Here is an 11964-nt window from a genome sequence, read left to right as displayed (position 1 = left end):
AATTGACTCTTGTTCCATTTTTTGTTTGCTTAACTTTTTACCACTCCCTGCAATCGAGCAAGTATGAAACTGAATCCAACAAGGAAACCTTCAGAATAATCTTCTCTGTTGGCTGCTCAGGAGCTATATAAACCAGCCCACCTTTGTGTTAGTTTCCAATGAATAACAATAACTGCAACCTAACAAAATGCACCTAACCAGCACACAAATTAAGATACTCTCCCCATTTCCTTAAAAAAGAGTACAAATATTACCATTCACGACTATATCTTACTCGTTGTGATGTTTATATTTCTCCTTATTCTGTCATATTTTCACATGACTATGCTATAAATTACAAATTAAATTCTAGTGTCAACCACCAGAAATATCTTTTTTAGAGAGAAAAAAATGAAAGAAAATTAAAAGGATCATGAATTACTTAACAAATTCAGACTATAGGAAGAAAATAGTCTGAGCTTTTGTGATCATCGTTTAATGCTGGATCATAAGATTCAGTTAAGGTTTATGTCTGCCTACTTGTACTTGCTTGATAATGTGACCTGGAAGACAGGTTCCAGGAGAGATTCTAGACTAAGAACAAACTATGTAAAAATAATGGGCCTTGAAATTCTGAGGAATTACCATTGAAAACCTTATGAGTAGGAGCAGAAAATACATGTACAGCTACAGTGCTGGAAGAGGAGCGACTCAGACTGGAAGACACAAAATATAATGGAAACTGAACTGTCTTGTCAAAGTAGTAGTGACCATAAATACAATTAAACATCCATTAAGAATCTGAAGGTTTGTGATAGTTAGATTTTATGTCAACTTGAACCTGTGTGAAAGTTTTAAAATATGGTGAAATGTGTGATGTAGTAAGAATATTGTGTCTATAAAAAGCAAAAGGTAATTTTAAAAGACAGGAAAGAAGGAAAATATTGAAGTGAATGTCAGAAGAGACTCTGGAATCTGTTCTTGAACGTAGAGTAGCCAAAGCAAATGGAATTAATGATTAATTAAAAGATCTGAACAGAAAATGTTACAAAGAGGAGTTTGAGAAGACAAAATAAAGGATTATAATGAAATGTGTGAAAAGCTAGAGTTAGAAAACCAAAAAGGAATAACATGCTCAACATATATCAACCTGAGTGAACTGACGAAAAAATTAAGGTTTTCGTTGCATTATTGGAAGAGTCTATGTGACAAATACTGAATGATGTACGAAATCTTAAAAGAAGCCAGAAGGACTACACTAAGTCTTGTTTCCAAAAGCACTGGTTGACATGTAACTATTTATGAGGTAGCATATGATCAAGAACCAACAGCACTGAAAAAAGAAGTCCAAACTGCAGTGAGGACACTAGCTAAAACCAACACTCCAGGAATTGATGGAATACCAATTAAAATTTTTCAACAAGCTGATTACAGAGGCAGTGAAGCACTTACTATAGCTCTTCTTGCCAAAATCTCTAACTCCCGTCAAATGACCTTTCCCTGCATGAGTCTGGCAAGAAGGTGGGGAAAGAAACTGATAGGATTCACCTGTGAGAGATTGTCATTAGGATTCCCAGAGAGCCAGCTTGCTGTGTATAAAATGAGCTCTCTGTGAAACAGAAGGCAGGATCTCTCTGGCAGTACGAGCCAGGAGTGGAATGCATCTTCTAGACCTGAGATCACTTTGCCGTGGACCTCCTGGATCCACGTGCACAGGAACAACAGCAGAACGAGCAGCAAGAGCATGGAACAGAGTGATGGACACCCTAACACACGGAGCAAGTGAAGATGAGTGCTCTAGTACAGGATTCTGGATGGTGGAGGAGTGGGATGCCTTTGGGCAGTTAATTAGGAGAGTTGGACTTGCTACCCCATGGAGCTGAGTAGATTTGTGCTGACTTACTTGAGTAGGATGCCTCTGACCTTTAATTCAGGAAGTTACACTTGACCTAAGGAAGTGAAACTGAGTGTGTCAGTCTGGGTGGACAAGAGAAACAAATCCACAGAAACGCATATATGTGTAAGAGAGAGTTTTATATATGGGGTAAGTGTACGTTCATGGACATATATCCATTGGATCAATTACCTACTTAATAACTGGCAGAACTTCCATATTAGATCCCTGAAATGTGGAATAGGGCTATCATGGTAGGAAAGGGCAAGTGGACACCATTAGAACTGCCATTGCCTAGGAAAAAATCTCTCTGGTCAGGTTCTAGTCAACTCAATGTGGGCTGCCTCACTCAGCCTCCCGAGGGAGCCCATTGGTCGCGTTGCCTTTAGGGGTCTTCAAACTTTTTAAACAGGGGGCAAGTTCACTGTCCCTCAGGCCCATTGGAGGGTCAGGCTATAGTTTAAAAAAATACTACGAACAAATTCCTATGCACACTGCACATTTCTTATTTTGAAGTAAAAAAATACAAACGGGGCAAAAAACACCTGGCGGTCCAGATAAATGTCCTCGGCAGGCCACATGTGGCCTGCGGGCCATAGTTTGAGGACGCCTGCTAGCCCATGAGCTCTCACAAATTGTCAACAAGCCTAGCTTCCTGGTGCTAGGTCATAAACTTTAGAACAGGCAACGCTCTCTCATCTCATCTCTTTTTCCTGTAAACCAGGTCCACAGGTGTCAGTGGACAAATTCAACCCCTCTCTTTATTGCTGCATTTCTCCCACTTCCACTCAACAAGTAGATCCAGGTGGTCACCTAGCAAGTATCTTAGCCTGCTCACAGACTCCCTTTAGCATTCAATCTTAGAGGGGAGTTTTTTCTTCTTTGGCTAGCCCAAGGTTAGATAAAGCTACACTACCTGTGGGACACCTAACCATGAAGAAAACAAAATAAGATTATTTGTCATATGCAATCAGGAAAGGTGTGTGTCAGAAATGTGTTTTTTCACAATAGCTATTCAATCTGTATGCCAAGCAAATAATCTGAGAAGCTGGACTTTTAAAAGAAATTACAGCATCAGATTAGGAGGAAGAATTATTAACAAACTCTGGTATGCAGATGATACAACCTTGGTTATGTAAAGTGAGGAGCACTTTAAATTTAAAGTGAGTCATTTACTCGTGAAGATTAATGTCTATAGCCCTCGGTAGTATGAATTGTAACTCAATGTATAGAAAACCAAAATCCTAACAACTAGACTATATGGTATCATGATCAGAAATTTAAAAAAATTAAGTCCTCAAGGATTTTTTTTCTTGAGTCTACAATCAGTGTTCATAAAAGTAGCAGCCAGGAAATCAAAGGACATATTGCATTAGGTAAATCTGCTGCATAAGAGCAAAGCTGTCACATTGAGGCCTGGGTGTCCCTGAGCCAAACTGTGGTTTTTCAATCAACTCCTAAACAATTGAAAGTTGGATTTTGAATTTTAAAACGACTGAAAAAAATAATTGATGCATTTAAACTACGGTGCTGCAAAGAAGGCTGAAAGCACCATGGTTGCCGGAAGAAACAGATCTGTTTTGGAAAAGTACAAGATGTTCCTTAGAAGCAAGGACGGTAGACTTCAATTAGGTACTTTGAGTATGGAGTCAGGAGAGACAAAGCCCTGAACAGGGCTTCAAGCTTGGTAAATTGAGGGTCACCGGAAAAGAGGAAGACTGTCAAGGGTATGAATTGACCATGTCTACAACAAAGATCACAAAGAACAATGGTGAGGGTGTCATAAGAATGGGGAGTGGTTCCTTCTGTTCTATACAGGTTTGTCATAGGTTGGAGTAGACTTCAGGACACTTAACCAGAACAACAAACCATTATAAATTATTCCCCTGAGTCAAAAGGTATTTCACTGTCATTAACTTAGCCCCTGAGGCTTTCTGCTGCCATCGAGCTTCATCTAGGAAACCCAAAGGAGCAGTTCGACCCTATCCTATAGGGTTGCTATGAGGCTGTATCGGCTCAATGGCAGTAAGTGTGGTTTGTTTAAAAATTGAATTTAAAACATTGTTAAGAAAGGGGAATTATACAAGTATAGACCAGTTTCACACTGAAATACATAATTTACAGACTTGTACAGATTACACTCTTAAGTGACAGACGGGGTTAGTCACTATTTACATGAACAATGGAGGTTGATGATAGGGCAAAACTTTCAATAACACTCATTCACAAAGGCCGAACTGTGCCTACCAGACTAATGCATGTCATATAAAGGCGAGGTCAAAAGTGTCCAATTAGGAACATTGTTTATAGCAAATTCCCATTTTTCAATACAAACAGCACCTGTGGAATATGCAGTTATCAGACTGAGTACATCTGTGGGAAGAGGCTATGGAGAAGTTCAATATCAGCAGCTAAAATGAGGCCATTTGCTGACTGTGGAACAGAACATCAATTGCTCCTGTGTGATTTCAAGCAAGTCCACAGAGTCAAGAAATTTACAAATGAAATTTGAAAAGACAAAGAAAACCTGAAGGGAAAAACACATAGCATATTTTAAACCAAAAGAACTGAAGAAAAAGGTCAAACCTTGGTATACTGAATGACTCTATCAGATAAATATTGATAATGCAGGAAACAACCCCCCAAAATGGAAAGAATACGCAGAGTCACCATATCAAAAAGAACTAGTCGACATTCCACCATTTCAGGAGGTAGCATGTAAGCAAGAACCAATGGCACTCAAGGAGGAAGTCTACACTGCACTGAAAGCATTAGCCAAAAACAAGGCATCAGGAACTGATGGACTATCAATTAAAATGTTTCAACAAGTTGGTAAAGCACTAGAAGCATTCAGTTATCTACGTTAGGAAACTTGGAAGACAGCTACTTGTTCAACTGACTGGAAGATATCCATGTTTGTACACATTCCAAAGAAAGGTGGCCCAACAGAATGCTTACATTATACAACAATATCTTTGATATCATATGAAAGCAAAATATTACTAAAGATCATGCAGCAACATAGGGAGCTGCCAGATATTCAGACCCGATTTAGAAAAGGACGTGGAACAAGGAATATCATTGCTGGTGTCAGCTCAATCTGGGCCGACAACAGAGTATACCAGAAGGGTGTTGGCTTGTGTTCCATGGATTCTGCACAGGCATTCAGCTATTCGGCACTCAAAGACTGGGTGACCTTGAGAAAGAATGGGATTTCCAGGATAAGAATAACTAATTGGGCTTATATGGAGCATGTACATGGATCAGGAGGCAGTTGTGACAACAGAACAGGGTGACTACTGTATGATTAAAAATCAGGAAAGGTGTATGTCAGGGTTATACCCTTTCCCCATTCTTAGTCAATTTCTATGATGAACAAATAATCAAAGAAGCTGGATTATATGAAAAAGATTCAGATCAGGATTGGAGAAAGATTTATTAACAACCTTCCATTCACAGCTGACACCATCGTGCTTGCTGAACTTGAGGAGGATTTGAAGAACTGACTGATGAAGATCAAGGATTTGTAGCCTTTAGTATGGATTACAATTCAATAAAAAGAAGAGAAAATCCTCTCAACTGGACCCCTGGGTAATACCATAACAAACAGAGAAAAGATAGAAATTGTCAAGTATTTCTTCTTGTTTAGGAAAATAATCAGTACTCATGGAAGCAGCAGCCAAGAGACAAAATGGCACATGTGTTGGGTAAATCTGCTGTACAAGACCTCTTTAAAGAGTTGAAAAGCAAGGAGGTTACTTAAGGTGGGCCTAGCACAAGCCATGTTATGTTCAATTGCCTCATAAGCCTGTGAAAGTAGGACATTGAATAAGAAAGACTGAAAGGTAGATGCATTTGAAGTATGGGGCTGGAGAAGAATATTGAAAATAGCATGGATTACCAAAAGAATCAACAAATTTGTCTTGGTACACAAGAGTGCTCCTGAGAGACAAGGATGGTGAGACTTTGTCTCATGTACTTTGGGTAAGCTGTCAGGAGAGACCAGTCCCCAGAGAAGGACATCAATCTTGGTAAAGTGGAGAGGGCAACAAAAAAGAGGAAGGTGCTCAATAAGATGGACTGACACTGTGTTCCAATGTGTTCAAACATAAGAACACTTGTGAGGATGCCCCAGGAATAGGTAGTGTTTCCTCTGTTGTATACATGTGTCAGAAGTCACTAGATAGCACCTAACAAAAACGTCAACAGTGGCAAATGTTTTCAGGTTTCACACAGGTACATATCTGAACATACTGCAAAATCCTTTGGGAGCACAAGGCATGTTGGCACTTATTTTGTCTCAGCCACACTGAGGGAATTATTTCACCCTAATCTAATTTACATTTATATTGCAAGTGTTTCAAAGTTCTTTGTACGGTATCAGCTTATTCTATCTGACTGCTCTTAATATATTTTTTCTGTGTCAATTTGTTGATTGATGGGCATATGTGTCAGTCTGGGTTAACTAGAGAAACAAATGCAGAGAAAGATTCATATGTGTGTAAGAGAGAACTTTATATCAAAGAACAATTAATTATATACTCAGAAAAGATCCCAGCCCAATCCAGGTCAAGTCCATAAATCTGATATTAGCCCATATGTCTGTTACCAGTCTATAAATTCTTCTTCAGACTCATGCAGCACATGCAATGATGCTGAATGCAGGAAAAAATATCACAAGCCAGTGGTGGAAAGTCTTGTGGATCCAGTGGTGGTGGAAGCATTTCAGCACTGGTGTGGATCTCCATGTGGCTTCTCCAGCTCCAGGGCTCTGGCTCAGTCAGTGTAGTTCTATGTGGATGGCTTGCTAATAGGAATGTCTCACATGGAGTGAGCGTGTTTGGCCTCCAGTGAGCTATTTTTCACCATGGCACCTCCAAATAAGATCATCAAGCTGTGACTGATTGACAAGTGAGACTTCACCTCTTTGCAAGTTGACACCAGGTTATGTAACTATCACAGTGTATGTCAAGGTTAGGTTTATTTTTATGTATTCTACTAGTGTTCTATTGGGCTTTCAAAATCTCAGGGTTCATTATGTCTTTCTAAAATTTAGAAAACTCTTAGTCATAATTGTGTTGAGCATGATGCTTCCTACATTCTTCCTATTCCTTTCCATTTTTCTTTTTTTTAAATTTCGGTTACTTTTGAGCAGATTTCTACCTAAGATATGTGCTCCAGTCTGAGTAGAGAAACAAATTCATATACACTCATATGTATATAAGACAGAGGTTTATATACAAGAGAAATTGAATATTGAGAAAACAACCCAACCCAGTCCAGATCAAGTCCATAAATCCAATATTAGCCCATATATACAAAACCTATCTATAAAGTCCTCTTCAGATTCACGAAGTACATGCAATAATGCTGGGTGCAGGACGATCACAGGCCAGTGGGTTAGAAATCCTGTTGTTCCAGTGGCATTGGAGGCATCTTAGCGCCGAAAGCTCCAGCTCTCTGTGGCTTCTCCAGCTACAGAGATATGGTTGCATCAGGGTACGTTCATATGACTTCTCCAGCTCCCAGGGCATAGCACCATGTGTTTTGTCAGTAGGGTGTCTCTCAGGGAGTGAGCAGAGAGAAAGAGTGTCTCCTGCCTCTAAGGAGGAAATGCAGGAGATCCCAGAAACCTCAGAAGAAGGCCAGGCCCACGCAGAGGCCTCATTGGCTATATCTTGATTGACAGGCCAGACTCCACCCCTTCACTCATAATCCTCTGATATTGACACCAGATTATATAACTGCCACAAGGTGTGTTCGTAGTAGACTTAATCTATATGGTTTACAAGGCTGTGAAATATCAGAAGCACATCAGCGATTAGGCCTGCCTTCAGAGATGTCAGTGAATAAGTTTAAGTCATTAACCTTTAGCTAGTCATTCAACACTTAACAGGGACCCTCTTGTCGATAATTACACCATTGATATTTGAGTTATATCTTCTCAGGCTATATTTCATGTTTTAATTTCTCCTCTCTGTTTCTTGTCTCTTGCATTTAAATAATGTAAGTGATTCTAACTTTCAATTTACTGATTGTCTCTTCAAATCTGCATAGTACATATATTTTTCCAATTTTGGTTTCAATTATCTTATTTTCTTTCTGAAAATTCTTTCTTTTTCAAGTGTAATTTACATTTAATGTCTTGAGATTTCTCACATTTAAATTCATCCTTTCACTCCTTAAAATCTATTTCATGTAAATTATACAATCTCCACCCAAACTTTCCAAATGTGTAATATTTGGAAGACAATTTTTATGATAATTCTGAAGGAGTGGTATTTTTGCATCCTATGATTTTTGATTGTGAGTTCTTATTTTAGAAGCATTCTGTAAAAGTCAGAATGACCTTTTTGAAGGAGGGTTTTATTTTTCCTAAGAAAAGATTGCTTTTTACTTCTGCCAAGTGCCTCATCCCACAAAGCTACATAGCATTATAATAATGAAAAAACCCTCATCTAGATCTATGAACTATACAAGATGTGTTGACCAGCCAAAATTCTACTTAGGGGAGCATTTATGTTATTTTCACCAAGAATCATGTGGGAGTTGGGTGTTTCTCTTGATGACTGCTTCTGCCTCCAGCCTTTCTTCTACTTTGTTTTCTTTTCTGTGTCTTAGCCTTTACCTTGTTTTCCAAACAGTTTCCCTCCCTGGTCCTTATCAAATATCATTGTATAGTTTCTTCTCCACATTCAAAGAAAGTTTGGGAAAAGGACACCTGAGATCAATAGGGCGTTTAACATCATTCTAGAAAAGGGATCGGCTCAATGGCAGTGAGCTTGAGTTTGAGTCTCGACGGGCAGTGTCCTATTTTTGGTGCCACAGCAAAGGTGTGCTGTGGGTGTTCTTAACATGGGCAGCGAGCAGCTTCATTCCTGAGTGAAACTTCCAACTTCCTACTGGGTCTCGGGTGTCCTTTCACTTATTTTCTTTGAACATAGTTATTGAAGTAAAAGTTATCTAAAATGATTCTGACACTTTAGAACGTTTCCTATCAGATTTTTAAGGTCTTATGTGTGCTTTCTTTCCAGACACAAAAAATAGTGTACAATACTTTTTTCTGAACTGTACTTATAAGGTAAACAACCATAAAATGCATTTTCTCCATACATATATGTAGGTATTTTTTGATATGGGCTAAACTACCTCATATCAAACTACCAGAGATGGTGGTTTCTTTGTTTGCTATGGAGAAGTAAAGTGCAAAATAATTTCCAATAGTAAGTATTGCCCCTTTTTTACTGTTTTTAATAAATTCAGGTATTCCATTCTATTTTGACTTAATTCCAGAATTCTAATCTTTTCAACTTAATTAAAAATGGATAAGCACCTAATACATTTCTGTATTTCTATTATTTTAGCAGATATTACTTTATAGTAGAAGTTCATGTACAGCTCAATAGTAGATCAAAAACAAAAACAAAAAAAATAATCTGTGAACATGTTGTCAGTTATTTCATTTTTTCCTTATTTGTTCAATAAGTATAATTTAAATGCTAACTGACAAGCTCTGTGTTGATGTCAAAGATACATGTAACATAGAGCCTGACCAAAACACATATATCCATAATTACATTAAGAAATTATTATCCTAATATAGACCAATAATAAAAATACAGCTTCTATGAATTAAAAAAAGAAATCAAAGCTCATTGGGAAATATTAAATAGCGATTGGAAGACCAGTGCTGGTATTAAAATACTTTTAATAAAACAAATGACACTGAGAATTGCATTGTAATGACTTTATGCTAGAACACATTGGGTGAAGAACTTATTTATCTCTTTAGGAACACTAATACCATACGACAATATGAAAACATTAGTGCCTTGATAGGATATTTAAATTATGATAATCACTCACCTGTGTGCAATTCACAAGCATAAAAAAGAACATATTTTGTTTATATTTGCTTTAAGAATTACATTCCTCAAGAAGTATTTTTGGCTGAAATTGTATGGAAAGCTCTTGGGAAAAAATTACACGATTTATAATATAAAGGTGTAGACTTCCAATTTTATTTTAATTTTCAGTATGTGAGAGTTAATTATACATATTCTGACATCCCTTAAATATGATTTTTGTAATTGAATTTGGTTTCAATATTTAAATTGTTCTTCTTTGGTGTTTTCATCTGGCATCTTCTTAAATTCATGATATCGCCTATCAGATTTATTGACTGAATCTTATCTTTTGTCTTGATAGTTTATGATAGTAAAGGCATATATTTATACTATTATAATCATGTCACATATATGATATGGTGATTTGTTGGGTTGCAATCCTCGTGGTGGGCAGTTCGGTTCAAAACCAGCTGTAGCTTTTTTTGCAGGAGAAAGACTGGGCTTTTCAGGAAAAGGACTGGACTTTCTACAACGGACACAATCAGAGTCTCAGAAACCCGCAAGGGTTTGCTATGAGTCAGCATTGACTCGATGGCAGGGAGTAAATATATGATATATTACTTAATAAGAGTCCATTATTAATGATAAATATTTATCAAAACCATTTACTGATGCATATCTAATTGATGCAAATAATCTCAAATAAAATTGAAATAGATTTTTCATTAATAAATATGTATTTGAATGAAAAACATTAAATTCTGTATAATAATTTGCTACAGATCACTATTTGGATTTATAATGATTTATTTTTTTGCATAGGTTTTGGTTCTAAATTAAGAAGAACTTATGTATTATGTATAATATAATTGAACTCTCTTAACCTAGTGTTTGAGTAATTTTAATGATACAGTTCTGAAATTTAGAAGGTCTCTGTGGAACCAACATGTTGAGAATGTAATTTTTTCATAGCCTCTTGCATTTTTTGATTTCTTAAGGTATAAATAAGAGGATTCAGTAAGGGTGTAATAACACTGTAAAATACAGCAAGGATTTTATTTCCTGAAAAACTTTTAAATGGCCAGGCATAAATAAAGATACAAGGTCCAAAGAAGAGAGTGACCACAATGATGTGGGCCGACAATGTGGAGAGGGCCTTGGAGAGCCCTCCAGATGACCTCTGTCTGACTGTGACCAGGATCACAGTGTAGGAAACGAGCAGGAGGATGAAACAGATCAATGAGAGCAGCCCACTGTCCGCGATGACAAATAGCTCCAGGGTGTATGTTTCAATACAAGCAAGCTTGATCACAAGGGGAAGGTCACAAAATATGTTGTCTATGACATTGTGGCCACAGAAAGGCAAGTTCACTGTTAATACCATCTGGCTCATGGTATGGATGAAGCCAATTGTCCATGACAGTACCACAAGGGCACTCAGCAGCCTGTGGCTCATGATAGTCGTGTAGTGCAAGGGTTTGCAGATGGCCACGTACCTGTCAAAGGCCATGGCTATCAGCAGCGTCATCTCAGCACCCCCAAAGAAGTGCATAAAGAACATCTGGGCCATGCAGCCCCACAAAGAAATGGTCTTGTGTTCAGCAAGCAAGTCTGTGATCATCTTGGGTGTGGTAACGGTGGAGAGACACAAGTCCAGGAAAGAGAGGTTTCCAAGGAGGAAGTACATGGGTGATCGAAGGGCGGAACTAAAGGTCACTGTGCCAATGATGAGACTGTTTCCCATAAGAGTGGCCCCGTAGATCAAGGAGAACGTCACAAAGAAGAAAACCTGGAGTTCCCATGGCCCAGAGAAGCCTAGTAAAATAAACTCAGTCACGACGGATGTATTCCTAAGATCCATTTACTCAACTCAGAAGGTTCCAGTTGTTCTTGTGAAGGAAATGAGAAGAAAATTAACCAATTATTAGCACTGACATTTTACTGTTTAATTTTGAAAACAATAGTTTGTGATATAAGATCATTTAAATTTAAATCCACCTGCACAGTAATGCTCATGATAGGAGATTTCATAGATCATATGAGTTTGACATAGTATATTTATAGTATTCAGTAATAAATCCCTTTGATAGAGGGAAAGCTTAGTTTCCCATTGTTTTAGTAGTCTAGCAAACAATAATTTCATCAATATATTTAAATGTTTCTAACTTGCTGAGATAGCCAATTCAGATAGTAAAACAAAAAGTCACTATATCTCCCTTTCAAAAGAGATAAAATACCCCTTTG

The 11964-nt window shown here is 37.7% G+C and overlaps 1 protein-coding gene across 1 annotated transcript; it reads right to left on the bottom strand.

Annotated features, from left to right (window-relative positions):
- Window positions 1-10642: 10642 nt before the first annotated feature.
- On the bottom strand, window positions 10643-11581 carry LOC142426279 (olfactory receptor 4L1-like). The gene has a single exon (XM_075531788.1). It carries the CDS (start codon window positions 11579-11581, stop codon window positions 10643-10645), a length of 939 nt encoding a protein of 312 aa, XP_075387903.1.
- Window positions 11582-11964: the final 383 nt, after the last annotated feature.

Source organism: Tenrec ecaudatus, chromosome 14 (assembly GCF_050624435.1).
Source record: "Tenrec ecaudatus isolate mTenEca1 chromosome 14, mTenEca1.hap1, whole genome shotgun sequence".
Lineage (NCBI taxonomy): Eukaryota > Metazoa > Chordata > Mammalia > Afrosoricida > Tenrecidae > Tenrec > Tenrec ecaudatus.
The sequence above is the reverse complement of the archived record's forward strand: the minus strand, read 5'-3'. Positions and strand labels throughout refer to the sequence as shown.